General features: G+C 41.2%; 1 protein-coding gene across 1 annotated transcript in view; it reads right to left on the bottom strand.

Annotated features, from left to right (window-relative positions):
* The window catches only part of obscna (obscurin, cytoskeletal calmodulin and titin-interacting RhoGEF a), a 43,282-nt gene that overhangs the window by 7,180 nt on the left and 17,578 nt on the right, over positions 1 to 18,524 (bottom strand). The window contains exons 32-72 of the mRNA XM_074667884.1: positions 18,198 to 18,464; positions 17,795 to 18,061; positions 17,437 to 17,703; positions 17,098 to 17,364; positions 16,634 to 16,900; positions 16,151 to 16,417; positions 15,670 to 15,936; positions 15,185 to 15,451; positions 14,729 to 14,995; positions 14,328 to 14,594; positions 13,918 to 14,184; positions 12,341 to 12,607; positions 11,862 to 12,128; positions 10,564 to 11,768; positions 9,381 to 10,332; positions 9,114 to 9,299; positions 8,912 to 9,024; positions 8,608 to 8,808; positions 8,358 to 8,440; positions 7,840 to 8,013; positions 7,586 to 7,745; positions 7,378 to 7,479; positions 6,990 to 7,154; positions 6,706 to 6,846; positions 6,400 to 6,577; positions 6,167 to 6,280; positions 5,888 to 6,055; positions 5,547 to 5,649; positions 5,330 to 5,459; positions 5,119 to 5,224; positions 3,245 to 3,353; positions 2,916 to 3,049; positions 2,723 to 2,835; positions 2,168 to 2,336; positions 1,996 to 2,083; positions 1,707 to 1,907; positions 1,536 to 1,596; positions 1,359 to 1,436; positions 1,097 to 1,269; positions 982 to 1,008; positions 731 to 883 (exon numbers count right to left, since the gene is read on the bottom strand). Of these exons, the coding sequence (XP_074523985.1) occupies positions 731 to 883; positions 982 to 1,008; positions 1,097 to 1,269; positions 1,359 to 1,436; positions 1,536 to 1,596; positions 1,707 to 1,907; positions 1,996 to 2,083; positions 2,168 to 2,336; positions 2,723 to 2,835; positions 2,916 to 3,049; positions 3,245 to 3,353; positions 5,119 to 5,224; positions 5,330 to 5,459; positions 5,547 to 5,649; positions 5,888 to 6,055; positions 6,167 to 6,280; positions 6,400 to 6,577; positions 6,706 to 6,846; positions 6,990 to 7,154; positions 7,378 to 7,479; positions 7,586 to 7,745; positions 7,840 to 8,013; positions 8,358 to 8,440; positions 8,608 to 8,808; positions 8,912 to 9,024; positions 9,114 to 9,299; positions 9,381 to 10,332; positions 10,564 to 11,768; positions 11,862 to 12,128; positions 12,341 to 12,607; positions 13,918 to 14,184; positions 14,328 to 14,594; positions 14,729 to 14,995; positions 15,185 to 15,451; positions 15,670 to 15,936; positions 16,151 to 16,417; positions 16,634 to 16,900; positions 17,098 to 17,364; positions 17,437 to 17,703; positions 17,795 to 18,061; positions 18,198 to 18,464 (9,058 nt within the window). The remainder of the gene's footprint in view (positions 1 to 730; positions 884 to 981; positions 1,009 to 1,096; positions 1,270 to 1,358; positions 1,437 to 1,535; positions 1,597 to 1,706; positions 1,908 to 1,995; positions 2,084 to 2,167; positions 2,337 to 2,722; positions 2,836 to 2,915; positions 3,050 to 3,244; positions 3,354 to 5,118; positions 5,225 to 5,329; positions 5,460 to 5,546; positions 5,650 to 5,887; positions 6,056 to 6,166; positions 6,281 to 6,399; positions 6,578 to 6,705; positions 6,847 to 6,989; positions 7,155 to 7,377; positions 7,480 to 7,585; positions 7,746 to 7,839; positions 8,014 to 8,357; positions 8,441 to 8,607; positions 8,809 to 8,911; positions 9,025 to 9,113; positions 9,300 to 9,380; positions 10,333 to 10,563; positions 11,769 to 11,861; positions 12,129 to 12,340; positions 12,608 to 13,917; positions 14,185 to 14,327; positions 14,595 to 14,728; positions 14,996 to 15,184; positions 15,452 to 15,669; positions 15,937 to 16,150; positions 16,418 to 16,633; positions 16,901 to 17,097; positions 17,365 to 17,436; positions 17,704 to 17,794; positions 18,062 to 18,197; positions 18,465 to 18,524) is intronic.

Genomic DNA, 18,524 nt, shown 5'->3' with positions numbered 1-18,524 from the left:
TAAGACGAGGAAAAGAGGGAATTGTCAGATGTTTGGCATTAGCTCAGAGCAGTCTTGACACAAATACAAAGTTTCTACATTTTTTTTTCTACTTCTGACCCTTTTTTTATTCTATTGTTGAAGTTGCAGTTTTGTGAGTGATTAAATGGCTTTGACAGTGTATGCAACTAGAAAAGCACTCAGGGAGCACGGACCTCTGCCAAGCATACTGTGATTGTCATGCAACACTTTAGTCCTACTTTAATGTTATACTCCCTTTCAGCAGACTGTCTGCTACAATTTGATGTTAGTTGCAGGTTTGTATGATAATTTGTTACCTGACAGTGTTGAAAATTATGATGAGCCAGAACATGTTTCATATTCAGGATCTTAGTATCCAGAATATTGCTAGGATTTGGATCGTACTTTTACATCTGTTAGAAATTATGGTGACCTTGTCTTGTATTCTTTTGCAAAGCAATCCGACCATTTATCGTGGAGTTATACACATATAGTGAAAACGTCCCTATCTCATAATGATAAAGAATCCTTTAAAAAAATCCTGGATCCAGACGGTGATCCGGATCACCTCCAAGATTTACTCACTCCCCCCTCATCCCATTATGAACATTTCCAGAAAATTTCATGAAGATCTGTTACTTACTTTTTGAGTTATATTGTTCACAGACAAACAAACTCTCCCAAAAACACAACCTCCTTGGCGGGTTAATAAAAAAAGCAGGTTCCTCACTCTGGATCTGGCTGAAGGAGCATGTAGAGGAAGTTCTGGGCCTCTGGGCTCCTATAGGTGACATCGGGGGCGTCCCAGTTCAGGGTGCCTTCCCCAACCCTCAGCAGTGTGGCGCGATCAGTTTCACCTACAAAAGGACATCTGCCCACCAGACTGTCACGGCAAACACAAAGCATGGCCATCAAAACCCAAAGTAATTTTTATAATGCACCCTATAGTGAACATTTCACCAAAATCTCCATGATACATACCAAATGTAGGATATAACACCCACAGACCTAAAGAGAGAATCAGAGGCATTATTTTTTTTGCTAAATACTTAAATAGGGTTAATGAGCATTTCACCAGTTTGGTAGTTACACTCACCAAATATCTGACGCCACAGTAACTGGTTCTTGGTGAACAACCTCAGGAGCCACAAACTCTGGTGTACCAATCATGCTGTACTGGTGTCTGGATGTGTCTATTTCTTGGGAAAATCCAAAGTCACAGATCTTGATTTCATCTCTAGGCGGATACACCATGAGGATGTTATCAGGCTGAAATGAGGAAAATAAATCCTGTCAAAAACTGCTCCATACATAATGTCAGGGTCAATACTACCAGATTATTCGGACAGAGCGCTCACTTTGATGTCCAGATGCAATATGTTCATGCTGTGAATGTGACCAACGCCTTCAAGGATTTGTTGGATGTAGGACTGAACCTGAAACAAAGCAGAGAATGTTACCACACACTGAACAGTAAACATAACATTAAGTCTGTAAACATAGAAACAGTGCAGGTAGAATTAATGTAAATGTACCTCTTTCTCTGAGACAGATCCTTTTAGTAACAAATGGTCCAGAAGCCCATGAGAGCAACACCTACAGATTTTGTTAAAGAACTCTTTGTTTTTTACTGAGCACAAAACACTGAACCCATCATGATAATAAAAAAACAGACATTGCAGTGTAGCCGATAAATGAAAGGATACATTTCTGTGATCAGCACCAGAGTGCGTCTGGTGCAAAAGAAGTCCAGCAAACAGGCCACTCTGGGGTGAGCCAGACGGGACAGCAAGTCCCTCTCCTGGAAGGCTCTGGTTCGAGTGCTGCTGCGCAGAGGCAGAAACTTGGCGGCAAATACTTCACCTGTCCTTCTGTGAACTACACGCTTCACCACCCCAAATGTTCCCCTGAAAAAACAGATCACATCATCATTTGAAACCTTATCAGGGCTCATGGGCATGTAAGGACAAGAAAAAAATAATAGAAAAGGTTCACCGTCCAATTTCTTCATGGACATCATAGACAGAGAATAACTTCCTTCTCTTCCCCAGCTCCACCTCTCTCTCCTGACGCTCCAGTGGACCTGCAGATGAAAAACAGAAGTTGTTTGAGCTTTCAGTAAGGTTTGGAAGACAAATAAATTAAACAGTGAACCATGATGTCTCACCTTCTTCCACTGCCAGCTCTGCCTGACACGAGGCCTGGCCAGAGTCATTGTAGGCAAAGCAGGTGTATATGCCACTGTCCTCACCCTCAGGGCACATTATAGAAAGTGAGAAGCGGGCACCGTGCTGTACCATCACCACATTCTCACTGGCTGCAAGCTCCTCTTCATCCTCCAATCCAAGGAAGAGCAAATTGTTGATTAGGGCATGTATGAGGTCTTATGTCCGATCAAAGTTCTCTCCTTCACTGAAATACCCCACAGTCAACCTCCAGGATAGATCCAAAGTAAAAGCTCCCCAATAAAAATCTTTGTGAAAGTCAAATGCTTACAAGACAAAAAACTAAGACCAAACTAAAAGAGCAAGATTTAATATTAACAGGTGTGTGTATTTTCTATCATTTATCCATCTATAGCATCTACTTTGCATTGTGTGTTGTAGCTAAATAAAAATAATTCATACAAACATAACTTCTCCAAAGATTATGATGCAATCCAAACAAATCGAAGAATATCTGTCAACCAACTTTTCATGGCAGAACATTATATCTGTCCTACCTTGTACCACTGTATCACAGGAGTGGGTCTTCCTGTGACAACAGCAGTAAAAGTGGCTGTTTGTCCTGGCTCCACACACAGGTCCTCAGTTGGTACCTGGATGGAGGGTGGAGCTGCACAGGACATCAGATTACTAACAATTCAAAGTTTAATTGTGGTTATTCAAATAATGTTAAAGGGTTTTAAAAAAAACCACCTGTGATCTCCTGCATTGACTCTGAGATAAAGATCTCCTCCTCCTCTTCCTCCAGGTAATACACAGGCTGCTGTTGTACCTGATTCACTGATGCTGATGTAGGAACAACTTCCTCTGTGCTATATTCAGCCCTGGAGATAAGGATGAACAAGAGGTTAAAAATATATGAGTGAAACTGCATATCAAGTTGAAATTCATGTATTTATTTATCAAAATAAACCCATTGAGATGTATCATGATGAGAAACATCATAAAAACATTTCTAATCTTATCCATTTTTTAATCAGGGAGGGTTCAGTCAAAATTGCAGGTGGTACCAAACTTACTGTTCAGCAGGTCCAGGAGGAAAGAGCATCTTTGCGATAGAGGTTTGGCTTATATCAGTCTGTAACCACTTCTTAACAAAGGCAGTGGACCAGCCCTCTGAGTCTGCATCTACAAACCCAAAATGACACTGAGCAGCAGCTGAGAGAGAGGGAATTTTACAACATTTACTTTTAGATTAGGGAATTATCGTTTTCATATTGATTATACTTAAAGTAGACTGAATCATTGCAAAAGGAAAAAAGTAAAGTACATTACCTCATATACCAGAAGCAGTCAGTTATATTTCTTACCTCGGTGCTTGAGGGTTTAACCCCATTAACCCAACACAACAACAGGAAATGGGCACATGCCCACTCCTGCATGGAGGTACCACCTGCCCAGCACATGACCATCTTGTGTTCGTTGGAGTGAAGAGTTAGCTGGGCATGCGTTGGCAGTGGGAGAAAAGGAAATGTTCAATGGTTGTTTGTTATCATGAAAATGATGACTTACATGGAACGGTCCATGTGAGGAACCTCCTGCTTTGGGGCTTGTCAAGAGGAGATGGAAAAACATGGAGGTTATGGACAATGGGAGGCCAAACATGATGAAACGTGCCAGAAATACAATGAGTCATACAGCTTTATATTCCCTCTAAGGAAGATCTTATATCAAACTTGGTCTTAGTGCTCATCTGAGCTGAAAAGTTTCAGTACAAATATAAAAGCTGACATTGCTGACTCGCCACTGAAACTGATGGTGGTAAGGAATACATATTTATAGAGAATGAAATGGGACTGTAAAGATGGTACTTTCAGAATCACTAATGTAAGTTTACTTCCTCCTAATGCTTTGCTGACAAACTTTGTTCCTAACGTTCTCTGTACAATAGATAAACAGTCCATATCTTCTGTTGAATGTGGAAACATGATGACAAAGACAAAAACATCTCATATGACAAAATGTGTGGATGCCTTTCATGGATGAGGATGCGGGGAGGGCAGTAGGATGACTATGTTGAATGGAAGACACAAGATCCTGCTGGATCATGGCAAAAAAGGCTGTTAGAAAAAGTAAGTTTATTCACAGAGGTAAACAAGCTTCACACTAATGACTTGTGAGACAAAAAGATGGAGTGAGTGTGTGTAATGGATGAGAGCTCAAAAAGAAATTGTTAAAACTATTAATATGTGAGTATTAGATCACATGTGGTTAAGTTTATATCAGATAGAGGTGTAATGATGCTTTATCCATTAGGGGAGGTTAAATAAGTGATGAAGAAATTACCTGATTAATTTGGTGCAATTATTGGGCCTGTTATTATTTTGGAATGATTTGTTATTTTTTTAACATGCTGCATTTTAATTTCAAAAACATGGACAAAATGTGAGCATTAGAAATTAAAAAGCAGCACATTAGTTGTTGAGCTCATGCTCACCTCAAATAAAGCATTTAATCCATGTGAATCCACATTAGATGTTTAGTCATGCGTACTATGACTGGAGTCCATGCCATAATCTCAGAGGATCTTGTGATAACTGGTGTCGCAGTTGAAACAACGCTCGAGGTGAGTGTGTGTGAAATGGAAAAAAAGTAAATGAGAGTCAAATCTGAACATGGCATTCACTAGATGGATGGATGGTAGTTGTTGAAAGTGGAAATTGATGCAACTTGTTGCAGTTTGTTTAAAAGTGGACAGATGTCAAACAATGTAAAGTGAAACAGGGTCAGAGGTGATGTGAACTTTGTGGTAAAACTGGACAATGGCATGTGCTTCATCCCTTCTCAAACACAGCTTGAATAGTGAAAGTGTGAGGAATCCATATAAAAACCCAGTGTTGGGTTTCGGTCTGGTGTGAAGAATATTTACCTTCTGCAGGTCTGACTTTCATACCTTTAGGAGGTAAGTCCTGTGGTTGGTCACTCTCGATGTCGATCGTTGGTACATAAGCAGGGCACAGCCCTGCCCTGCACTTAACACAGCCAAACTCATTCCACAGCTGAAAGAAAATACAGTGTTTTGTTTTTCTCAAAGAACAATCACCAAAATCAACAAAACTCATATACTCGTTTTACTGCAGACTTCAATAAAAGACGTTTTCTACCTCACACTCATACTGTCCGATATCTGCTTCTGTTGCACTGAAGACTGTCAGACATAAGATCCCACTGCGAGCATCATTCTGGATGGAGTATTTCTGCTGGTCAGTCAACTCTTTACCATCTTTGAACCACCTGCAAAACCCAAAGAAGAAGGTTTTTGATACACGAAACAAACAATTAGTAGCACCTAGCAGGGTTCCAGTTGCTCTATCTCCATACCTGATGCGTGGTAAAGGAGTAGTGAGTGTGGAGCAGATGAACTGTATATCTTCTCCATCGATCAGACAGGCACTCTCAAGTCGAGACACAAATCTTGGTGGAGCTGGACAAAGAAAAATACGATAACCTTATTCTACCCAAAAAAATTTTAAAAATCAATGACAGTTACATCATAGGGAATAAGGAGTGATTAATGATTTAAGTAACTGTAAATAGGGTGTTCAGGAAGTCTCACTGACAGGAAGGGGTAACATTATCATTTGACCCTGATGCAGCAGGAGCACTAGAACAACATTTAGCCTCAAACACAGCTCGGGTTTACGATGCTTCCATGAACTCACCCTGCACCACCACCTTTGCCAGAGTACCGGCACTGCCCATAGAGCTGGTAGCATAACAGGCATACTGTCCAGAGTCCTCTGCTGTGAGGCTGTCCAGGATCAGACTGCAGGTTCCTGTGCGGTCTTCTGAGATGATGTGACGAGGGTCATCCTCTAAAGGAAGGCCATCTGTGAGAAAGACACCGGATTATTACTTAATGAAACGAAGCCATGAAATGTATAGACCACAAATATGGTCAATCACATTTAAGTAGTAACAAAAGATGAGGGCATCCTGACCTTTGAGCCAGCAAACCACTGGTTTTGGGGATCCTGTGACTTTGCAGGTCAGTTTGACTGTCTGTCCTATCTTTGTAGTGCAGTCAGACAAAAGTGACTCAAACACAGGTGGACCTGTAGAGAGACAAAATGAATGCAGAAATCAAATTACACTGTAGACTTCCATTGTTCCTCAAAATTAGGCCATACTAATAAAAGGTAAAATGTTTTCATATTTCAAAAGATAAACATACTATTGGTTGGCAGGCTGGCCCTTTGCTTCAGCTCCTTAAGATCCTTAAGCCAGGAGAGTTTGATCAAAGAGGAGCGACCCTGCAGGGTGTACCTCCGCATTGAGCCTCTGTGCTCATGCCACAAACCCCAAGATTTTTCTTCTCCACCTGCACTCTCCTTTATTTCCACATCACTCAGCTAAGAGGGTTAAAAAAAGTGGAAATGAGAGGGAAAAATAAATGGGTCCAAATGTGTCATTAAACAGACTGTTTTAATCTGTCTCAAGAAGAGCAGAATGAGTGTTTAAACAAGAAGTCATGTCTTACCTTCATTTTGTTCTTGAAAGAATACGTATCACCTTTTAGTTTACACAGTACGATGCATTCCTTGAAGAGAAAGACTTGTCTCTGATGCCCTCTAGAGGCTGTTTTACTTTCTGGAGATTCCTCCCACACGGTGAAGACTCCCTGAAAGAAGTGAGGACAGAGAGTGAGGCAATTGTTTGTGACAGTATCTGTTTATATTATGATACACATTAGGGCTGTTAATCCTTCAAGTACTGAGAACTGGGTGTTTTACATGCATGTGGAAAAACCTCATCTGTGGTTACCTGTCGCACAGGCTCTCCTAGAGCTGTCAGAGGGGCTGGGTAGTTCTCGATGAGGGACACCTGGTGCAGGTTATCAGACCTCCAGGGTAGACAGGACACCGTAGAGAAAGCATCCTCCAAGAGACAGCAGCTCTGCCCGCTTTTGGCTTTGTTTTTTATCAACTCCTAAAAAAAAAAAATCATCTCAGACACCCAGCAGACACAGTTCATTAAGTCACAACTTCACAAACTCATGAACTGAGTTTGAGTTAGAATAAATTCCCAATAAGCAAACGCTTACCTTCTCTGTGGGATCAAGAGTTGGAGTATAAAGAAACAGTCAGGCATTAGCACTAAAATAGAGATCAAGGTTTCACATATAAAGCCAAGCTGTGTAAGAGAAGCTGACCTTCAGCAAAGCCTGGTATGTTTGAATCCTCTCTACTGGTCGCTGGAGGAAGGTTAGGATGTTCATGATTTGAGCCTCGGGTACATCAGACTCTGACAGTTCCTGAAATGTAAGAAGGAACATTAAAAAAAGAAAAGAAAAGGAATATTTTTTTTTTGCTCATTATTTGATACAATGTTCATGATAGAAAAGCAGAGTTTGTGAATACTTTGAAATACTGCTGGATGGCCTTGTCATTGATGCAGGCCTCTGCTTGTGCTTGCCCCACCATGTAGTGAAGATACTTCTCAAAGCCCTCAGTGTGTTTGATCAGGTGCATGGCCACGTCATCATCTGTGGCACACGCTCTCAGACCAGGAAGGACACACCTGAGTGAAACACATTATTTTGTTTATTGTGAAGCGACACTTGAACAGTCAGATGAGACTAAAACACAGCTCTTCTTGTATGTGCATGTATTACCTCTCATGCAGAAGCACGATGTCTTTGATATTTCTGAAAATGATCTCTTTCTGGTTGAGGATGGTTACGGGGACGTTCTGGCTGGAGTCTAAATAGCTCATCTGGTGAGAGGTGAACATCTTCATCTCCTTTACAAACTCCTCTTCTCCATCAATGAGGCCTTGGATCAGTTGGCTAAAGATAAAGATATTTAAAGCAGATTAGTTGTGTTGTGTTGTTTGAAGAGTTCACACCTGGGGCTCTTTTATTAATAAAATAAAAAGCCTTAAGTTCCTCACAAAAGCTGAGTAATGTGATCATTTACTTTATATCATTTACTTTGAAGTATGTATGCATGTATGGCTGCCGTGCTGCCATTTGTCTTGGCCAATATATATATATATACATATATATATATATATATATATATATATATATATATATATATATATATATATATATATATATATATATATTTATATATATATATGGTCTCTTGTTTATTTAGCTGCTCATTATAATACAGCAGAAGGACAGACCTCAGAGCTCTTCTATACTCTTCTCCTGTAGACCCAATTCCATTGAGATCCTCTTGAGGTGCTCTTAACTGTGGGAAGGTCTCCTGTTAAAAGAACAGCATGTTTGTGGGATTAATGACCCTTTTAGTTTGTTTTAACTTTATGTATTTAATCTCTTTCTTGAAATCCTCTAAAACTTTCAGCATTAGATCAAAGTTTCTGAATTTTCCTTTTTAAAATCATAATGGATTTCCTTGTTTATTAACCCTACCTTCCTCTTCTTTTCCAGGTAGGCTGGACACACCCATCCCTGACGAGCAGCGTTGGTTTTGGTAGGTTTAGTCCTCACCAGCCATTTATCAGGATGAACAGAATCAAGGACCTCGACAAACTGACCCTCCTTCAGGACAAAGCTGTCTTTATTTCCACTGTCGGGGCTGCAGTCAGCTCGAGCCACATACATATCAAACGTCTTGAGTGAAAAAACAAGAAATAGAAAATGAGTTAGGATTTACATAACACATGAATTGTTTCATATTGTTGGTAACTAAATAAAACCAAGTTTTGAAGTGTACCTCTTGTCTATCCTGTTCCCCTTCTGACTCTGATCCAGAGACAGTACTAGTTAAGGTTGTATGAGCACGATGATGTTTGGGGGAAGGTGTCCTCATTTTACCCTCATGAGCTCCTATGCATAAGCGAGGGAGAAAAAGATGAAAAATCTCAATAAAAACAACACGAGAGCATCTTATAATAAAAGAAATTAACAACTCTGACCTTTGACACTCAGCAGTCTTTTAGGAGGTTGTGGAGGAGCTGTCTCTTCATTATCATCTGTTGGTGGAGATACTTGTTCCACAGCTTTTGTCACTTCCCTTTGACCCTCTGACCTCGGTACAGCTAGACCAGTCTCAACAGGTTCCATCATATCAGGAGCAGTTTCATAGTCTGACGGACTCGATACTGTTGAAAGAAGAAAGAAACATTTATCAACACTACGTGATTATATGGCCAAAGAAATCCATACTGGGTGAATAAACTCACCTGAGCTGGCAGCAATTAGTGAGGAACCTCGCCTCTCCTCTAGCCTCATCTGAGTGTCCTGCTCTGTCAGGTTGTAGGCCTCCCACAGAGATTCAGTGACACCCTCCACGTAGTTTGCATCATCAGTAGCAGCAGCAGGTATCTGTGTTTGAGTCTGTGTGGCAACCTGGACTTCAGGTTTTTGAGGGGCGAGTTGCAGAGGCGTTATAGCAGCGAGAGGTGGGTGAACAGGCCTCTGGGCAGCAGTTGGCTTCTGAGGCTGTACTACTGTTATGTTTCCATTATAGGAGGTCACACCAAACTTATTCACCACCTCACATGTATAGATCCCACTGTCATTGGTGGTCAGGTTTTTGATCACTAGCGTACAAACGCCACTGTCAGACGTCTCAATGCGGCAGCGATGGTCACTAGTGATTGGTTGGCTGTTTTTCAGCCAGCGCACAGTGCTGGGTTTTCCTTCGACAACACACTCCAGGGTAAGTGTACCATGAAGTTCTGCACTCTGATTCTTAAACACCTCTTTAAAGACAGGGCGCATGTCTTTTCGGGTTTTGTAGCCTTTGAACGCAGCCTGGATTTTGACTGCGGCCTCTTGAAGCTGCGGTTCATCCTCAATGCTGAAGTCAAACTCTGGCGTGTCTTCATTTGGTTTTTGTGCTGTCAGGGGTACAACAGCAGGAGGGAGAGCAGCCAAATGTACTGACCTATCAGTTAAAATCTCAGGGGTGCTGTCATTGTTGAAGTGTGCTGGGATCTCAGTCAAAGCCTCTGAGAAAGTTTCATCCTCAGAAATGTAAAGGAGGGGGATTTCTTCAGCCGTTTTTGTTGTTTGTCCTCCGTCCTCCCTTCTCATTGGCTCAACCACCAGCTTAATTTCCTTCTCCACATCAGGTTCTTTTCTCATAGGTTTGACTGGTTGTTTGATTGGCTGTTTAACATTTGCATCCTTCTCTGGAGCTTTCACAGGTTGCTTAATTGTCCTGACCTCAGTGTCTGTTGTTACTGGTTGTTTGATTGGCTGTTCAACATTTGTGTCCTTCTCTGGAGCTTTCACAGGTTGCTTAATTGTCCTGACCTCTGTGTCTGTTGTTACTGGTTGTTCGATTGGCTGTTGGATGCTTGCATTCTTCTCTGACGCTCTTAGAGCCTGCTCAGACCTCTCATCTATCTCAGTGTCCACTGTGGCTGATACTTTTCTCTCAAATCTTATTTCCTCTTCAACTTCCCTTTTCACACTAACAACAGATGCTTTCTCCGGCCGATCATCTGATATTTTTGTAACCACTCTTGTCGTCTGCTGCTCATCTTGATCAGTCTCTGTGTCCCTTGAGTATTGTTTATCCATTCCTCCTTTTGTTTTGCTTTTCATCCTCACAGGGGGTTTCGGAGCAGCTAAATCAACCTCATTTTCCGTCTTTTCTGGTTCTTTCCGTGGCACTTTCTTCTTTTCTGCCTCTGCTGACACCTTTTCCACTTTGCTTCTCTGTTTGGGATCTTCTTCAGAATCATTCACAGTCGTTTTTTCTGATGGCACTATGATCTCCTCTGATTCCTTTGTAACACTTTTAAGTGTTGAGTGTAACTTTCCTTTAGACCTTACAGGTGGTTTAAAAGCTTCCTCCTCTATTTTGTGTATTTCATCTTTCATTGTCGTAATCTCCTCTGGTTCCTTGGTTTGCTCTTTCTCAAACACTTTTTCTGAAGGCCTCAAATGTTGTTTTTCTTCCTTGTTTTTCAACTCTTCTGGCTCTGAAAGCTTTCCCCATCTATCAACTTCTCTTGTCCTCTCTGGAGACTCCTCTTGTTGTTTTGACCTCTGATCAATTTCAGGTTCTTTGTCCAAGACAAATAACTGCTTTTTGTTTCGTTCAAACACAGCCCTGTCTGACTGACTCTCCTTTTGCTCAACCTCAACTTTATTCCCTAGATTTCTCTCTGGTTTTCTTATTTCCATCAAAGCTTCTTTCTCAGTTTCTAAAGGCATTTCTAGCTTTTCCAGTGCTCTGTCAACTCCGGTGTCTTTCACCATTTGTTGCATTTTCTGTTCATCTTTCTTGTGCAGCTCATTGTCTTTTTCCTTATGCCTTTCCTCATGAGTTACATCATGTCCAACATCAACATTTTCCCCTTTAGGCTTTGCAGGTTGGACGTCTGCCTTGTTCTCTATCTGGATAGATGGTTTTAAGTCAAACACAGTCTCCAAATCTTTTTCTGAACTTGACATAGATGCTTTCCTTGTTCTTCTTTTGGGCTCTGGAGGAATAGGTTTGGTTTCTGGGATAACTGGCCTCTCATCCTCTGGAGCAGGACTTGGTTTGGGCACTGTGTCCTTTACCCATGGCTGTGCCTTGGCTGGCTCCACTTTTGGGGGAGTTGGTTGTAGTGCTGGATGATAGAGTAAAAAATGTAACTGGTTATATGATTTCAACAAACAAATCTTGTTCCTGTAACTTTATCGTTTAGTCATCAAATTCCCACCTTTCACTGCCACTGATGCAGTGGTCTCTGCACTTCCTGCTTGGCATGTGTAGCTCCCATGATCCTCTGGGGTAAGATCCTTGATGTGGAGCTGGAGATGGCAGCCATCTTGTTTTATCTCATACTTTCTGCTGGCTTGCAGTGGCAGCTTGTTTTTCTTCCACTGGACTGGCACTCCAGGCTTCGAGAGCTCACAGCTGAGGAAAGCTGTAGTTCCCTCATCAGCATCCACACTCAGTAACTCTTTGATAAAGAACGGTTTGAGCTCTGAGAAGAAAGGACAGAGTGGACCAAAAGATACATAATTTTATTCCCAACCCTGAGGTAGAGTTTGAAACACTTAAATATGTAATGTGTTAAAATAAGTTGAAATCCCATTTTGGCATCCACATGAGGAGCATTCCTTTCAATATTTTAGAATTTAGGGGATTAAACTTGTTATGTTAAAAGCATTAACATCAACACAAATGTGAACACACCTTTCACTTTCAAAGCTGCAGTGGTCTCTGCCCCTCCTGCATGACATGAGTAGCTGCCACTGTCTTCAGGTTTGAGCTCTTTTACATGAAGCTGGAGAAGGCAGCCATCCTGCTTCATCTCAAACTTCCTGTTGGCTCTCAGAGGCAGCTTGTTCTTCTTCCACTGGACTGACACTCCAGGCTTAGACAGCTCACAGTTAAGAGAGGCTGTACCTCCCTCCTCAAGCTCCAGACTGCATAGATCTGTCTTGAAAAAAGGTGGGAGTTCTGGGGAGAAAGAAAATGATTAATACAGGAGTTTTGTGTTCCAAAAAGACAACAAAGAGGATTTATTCCTGAACATACAATGTGGATGAAAACTGAAGAAAAAGAAAGTGTTTCCATCTTAAACAGACATTTATTGACCCTTTGTCTCTCTTGTACTCTTGTTGTAGCTTTACATGATTTAAAGCTCAAAAATGTTCAGATTTTCTCACACTGGTGTTTCAGAAAATTCTCACTCTGTGCAAATTGCTTCATTTAGCTGTCGTCTTTTAAAGGCTTCCTTCACCACAAAGCCCTTTTCCTCTGATTGGCCAGCCCCCTGGAGACTTGTTGGGGGTTGATGTTTAAAGACTATCTATCCAGGGTATATGCTAAAATCCTGAGGTTAATTCCAATACTTTTTTAAGACCTTTGGAAAACCTTTCAAAAAGTTTAAAGACTTTATCGCAACTTTGAGTTGTTGTTGGCAACTGATCTTTAACAGCTGTAGTTTGCATTTTTACAGAAATTATGCAAGCTGGAAAGGAATAAAGCTTGAAAGAATAAATGAAAAAAAAGGCAGGTTTATCGTCACTCCCACAACAAGAAACAAGACTTATTCAAAGCCAACTTGCAAAACAACCCTGTGAAATTATTTAATCATTATCAAATTTAAGACATGGGCCTGAGATTGTGTGATTTGCTTTAATGTTGTATTTAATTTCTCGAGTTAAGTTGATGTTGTAATTACTTTCTCTTCTTAAAACTAGTAGTGACATTAATTGATAGTTGGTGTATATACCTCTCACAATCTTTATTGTTGTATCTTATTGTAACTAAAATCTTTTATATATTTATTTTATTTTATTCTTTAAAATTTTCGTATTTTTAAACTGACTCTTAAAAATCTAATACCCCTTAAAACCATAATTAAGACTTTTTAATACTTTTTAAGGGCCTTAATTTTCCCAAAATTGATTTATCAACTTTTAATACTTTTTAAGATCCCCCAGACACCCTGCTATCAAACTGGTGATAATAAATTATTCTATCCTTGCTTCATCATTACCACAAGTCTCAGGAGGATCTTGTCAAGATCTTGTGCTACTTTTGGAATGGACCATTTTAAGCAGTTTGACAAATTAAGAGATTGCTACAACACATCATTTAGGAGAAGTTTTAAAAGTTTGAAAACTTTTGGAATGGACTCCCAGGATTGTAACTTGATATCCAGATTTAAGATATAGGAAAACATAAAACCTCCTCTTCAAACTATTAGGGATTACGTGATTGCATGCTAAGCAAAAAATGTTATTTTTACCAAATGCACACACCTTTCACTTTTACTGCTGCAGTGGTCTCTGCACTTCCTGCATGACATGAGTAGCTGCCACTGTCCTCAAGTTTGAGATCCTTCACATGCAGCTGGAGAAGGCAGCCATCCTGCTTCATTTCAAACTTCTTGTTGGCTCTCAGAGGCAGCTTGTTCTTCTTCCATTGTACAGATACCCCAGGCTTTGACAGCTCACAGTTTAGAGAGGGTGTACCTCCCTCCTCCACCTCTACACTACATAAGTGTTTCTTAAAGAATGGTGGGAGCTCTGAAAAAGTAAAAAAGGAAAGAAAACTTTAAATGTAAGGTAGGATGGTATCAACCAGAAGTATTAGACACTGATAAGGTCTTCTAATTCAGTCAATTACATGCTTGGCTTAAACTAAAACAATTTTTAACCAGTGCACACACCTTTCACTGACAGAGTTGCAGTAGACTCTGCACTTCCTGCATGACATGAGTAGCTGCCACTGTCCTCAAGTTTGAGGTCCTTAATGTGGAGCTGAAGAAGACAGCCATCTTGCTTCATCTCATACTTCCTGTTGGCTCTCAGTGGAGTCCCGTTCTTTGTCCAGTGCACAGATACTCCAAGCTTAGACAGCTCACAGCAGAGAGCAGTAACACCTCCCTCTTCCCCTTCCAAGCTATGAAGTTCTTTCTTAAAGAATGGAGCAAGCTCTGCGAAAAGACAAATGAGGTCCAGAAAAAGATACATTGCAGAAGATTATTCTTAAAACAAGAATATAATAGCCAGTCTTGTTTTGTTTTAGTACAACTGAAGTGTAGAAACACTTGGCCCCTGAAATGCACACCTTTCACTGTCACAGCCGCGGTGGTCTCTGCACTCCCTGCGTGACATGAGTAGCTGCCACTGTCTTCAGGTTTGAGCTCCTTCAAATGCAGCTGGAGAAAACAGCCATTCTGCTTCATCTCATACTTCTTGCTGGCTCTAAGTGGCAGCTTGTCCTTTCTCCATTGGACTGTTACTGCGGGCTTAGACAGCTCACAGATCAGGGAAGCTGTACCCCCCTCGTTGGCCTCAACACCACACAACTCTTCCTTGAAGAATGGTGGAAGTTCTAGTAAATGAGATAAGGTTTGGAAAATCTTAAATAAAATTTAAAAAAATCCTGCAGATTTAAAAAACAACACTAGCAAATGTACCTGGTCATACTTGCAGAACTTTTATGCAACATAATTTGGTTTAGGCGGTAATAAAACACAATCATCTATTCTTCAGTTTATCCAGTGATCGTTAAATTTCAAACCTTTCACTGATAAAGTTGCAGTGGTCTCTGCGCTTCCTGCGTGACATGAGTAGCTGCCACTGTCTTCTGATATGAGGTCTTTGATGAGAAGCTGAAGCCTGCAGCCTTCCTGTTTCATCTCATACTTCCTGTTGGCTCTCAGAGGCAGCTTGTTCTTCTTCCACTGGACTGACACTCCAGGCTTAGAAAGCTCACAGTTTAGAGAGGCTGTACCTCCCTCCTCAGCATCCACACTTTGTAGTTCTTTGTTAAAGTATGGTGCATGTTCTGCATTAAAAAGTATTGGTTGGGAAAGATAAAAGAAAAAAACACATGGAAAGAAAAATCAGGGACTGCATCTGGCTAGCACATTGCATGAAATTGCTTTTTGGGAAACAGACATTAAAAAACTTTTATGTCTTCTTAGTCAAAATATGTTCTGGTGTTTGGGTTTGTGCTTGCACAGCAACTCCATGCTTGTCAGGGTGGAAACTGTTTGCACACACCTTTCACTGACAAAGTTGCAGCAGTCTCTGCACTTTCTGCATGACATGAGTAGCTGCCACTGTCCTCAGGTTGAAGGTCTTTGATAAGGAGCTGGTTGATGCAGCCTTCCTGCTTCATTTCATACTTGCTGCCAGCTCTCAACGGCAGCTTGTTCTTCCTCCACTGGACTGACACTCCAGGTTTAGACAGCTCACAGGTCAGAGAGGCAGCATCTCCTTCCTCAGCATTTACATTTTGTAATTTTTTCTCAAAGAATGGTACGACTTCTGCAGAAGGAGTGGTGTGTTGGTAATAATGTTATCAACTAAAGCTTGTTGATGAATGTCTTAACCACAAAAAACTGAGAAATTTTCTTATTTAAAGCAGAAATAGAAAGCTTTTTTACTTCGGGTAAAGAATTGACTAAAAAATATGCCTTGTACTGCACATTTAGGCTAGAAGAAAAACATTGGACAGTTTTATAACAAACAATGCACTCACCTTTCACTGATAAATTTGCAGTGGTCTCTGCACCTCCTGCATGACATGAGTAGCTGCCACTGTCTTCTGGTTTGAGATCCTTCACATGCAGCTGGAGAAAGTAACCGTCCTGTTTCATCTCATACTTCCTGTTGGCTCTCAGAGGCAGCCTGTTTTTCCTCCACTGGACTGACACACCAGGCTTAGACAGCTCACAGATCAGAGAGACTGCATCTCCTTCCTCAGCATCTACACTTTGTAATTCTTTCTTGAAGAATGGCGGGAGCTCTGCAGATAAGGGAATTATTGGGAAAAAATGTACTCAATTGAAGGTGATTAAAATGCTTTCTTTTCCAAAAAAACATAAATTTGGTTGTTTGATGCAGATATGTAAAGCATTTTTTTACTTTCAGCATAAAGGGTGTGATGGAAAATGCTTGCTTTGTAGTGTACATTGATAATTAAAGGGAAAACAATGGATAGTTTTGTAAAAGCAATACACACCTAACACTGATAGAGTTGCAGTAGTCTCTGCACTTCCTGCATGACATGAGAAGCTACCACTGTCTTCTGATATGAGGTCTTTGATGAGAAGCTGAAGCCTGCAGCCTTCCTGTTTCATCTCATACTTCCTGTTGGCTCTCAGAGGCAGCTTGTTCTTCTTCCACTGGACTGACACTCCAGGCTTAGACAGCTCACAGTTCAGAGAGGCTGTACCTCCCTCCTCAGCATCCACACTTAGTAGTTCTTTGTTAAAATATGGTGCATGTTCTTCATTAAAGAGTATTGGTAGGGAAAGATAAAAACACATGGTGAGAGGAAGCTGGCTAGCACATTGCATGAAATTGCTTCTTGGAAAACAGACATTTAAATAACTTTTTATGTCTTCTTAGTCAAAATAAGTTCTGGTGTTTGGGTTTGTGCTTGCACAGGAACTCTGTGCTTGTATGGGTGAAAACTGCACACACCTTTCACTGACAAAGTTGCAGTGGTCTCTGCACTTTGTGCATGACATGAGTAGCTGCCACTGTCCTCAGGTTGAAGGTCTTTGATAAGGAGCTGGTTGATGCAGCCTTCCTGCTTCATCTCATACTTTCTGCCAGCTCTCAACGGCTGCTTGTTCTTCCTCCACTGGACTGACACTCCAGGCTTAGACAGCTCACAAATCAGAGAGGCAGCATCTCCTTCCTCAGCATCCACACTGTTTAGGTCTTTTGTAAAGAATGGAGGGAGCTCTGGACAAAAGAAATTATTATTGATATGATTCTGAAGCAGACAAAAAAGGGTCTTGGATCTGTTGCACCAACCTTTCACCGTCACTGTCGCTGTGGTTTCCTCCCCTCCTGCCTGACACGTGTAGCTGCCACTGTCCTCTGGTGTAAGCTCCTTGATATGAAGCTGGTTGATGCAGCCATCCTGCTCCATCTCATACTTGCTGTTATCCGTCAGTGTGAGCTTGTTCTTCTTCCACTGGACTGACACCCCTGCTTTAGACAGCTCACAGCACAGGGTGGCTGTGCATCCCTCCTCTACCTTCAAATTCTGCAATCCCTCTTTGAAATGTATGGGAATTTCTACAAGGCAAGATGATCATTTGTTTTTGTTTTTGTGAAACAGGCTGGCAGATTACTTAAGTTATTGAGTAAGGTTTTTAAATGTACATACCTTTCACTGAGACAGTTGCTGTTGTTTCAGCACTTCCCACTTGGCATGTGTAGCTTCCACTGTCCTCAGGTTTAAGATCTTTAATATGGAGCTGAACGAGGCCATCATCCTGCTCCATCTCATACTTTCTGCTGGCTCTTAGTGGAAGCTTGTTCTTCTTCCACTGAACTGACACTGCAGCCTTTGACACTTCACAGCACAGGGTGGCTGTACCTCCTTCCTGAGCTCTCACATTCTGCAATTCAGTTTTGAAATACGGTGGGAGCTCTAGAAAAAATCAGGAAAATAAGGGTCAAACATAGTGATTGATTACAGATTTGACTGAAAAAACGCTTAAATTTGAGACTGCAGTTACAGCAAATATCCATGTGAGCAAAAGATGCACTCTAAGCAAATCTGCAACCTTTAACTGAGACAGTCGCAGTTGTCTCTGCACTTCCTGCTCGACATGTGTAGCTTCCACGGTCCTCAGGTGTTAGCTCCTTGATATGAAGCTGCAGGAGGCAGCCATCCTGTTTCATCTCGTACTTTTTGCTTGCCTTTAGAGCTAGTCTGTTCTTCTTCCATTGCACTGGAACAAAAGGCTTAGAGAACTCACAGCTCAGGGTGGCAGTACAACCCTCCTCAGCCTCCACACTTCGTAGCTCTTTCTTAAAGAACGGAGGGAGCTCTAGGAAAAGAAATGGGGTGGGAGTAAAATGTTATATATAAACACAACAAGAATGTAGAG

The sequence above is a fragment of the Halichoeres trimaculatus genome, unplaced genomic scaffold, assembly GCF_033239565.1.
Source record: "Halichoeres trimaculatus isolate MK-OKI-2021-1 unplaced genomic scaffold, fHalTri1.1 fHalTri1_scaffold_4, whole genome shotgun sequence".
NCBI classification, from domain to species: domain Eukaryota; kingdom Metazoa; phylum Chordata; class Actinopteri; order Labriformes; family Labridae; genus Halichoeres; species Halichoeres trimaculatus.
The sequence above is the reverse complement of the archived record's forward strand: the minus strand, read 5'-3'. Positions and strand labels throughout refer to the sequence as shown.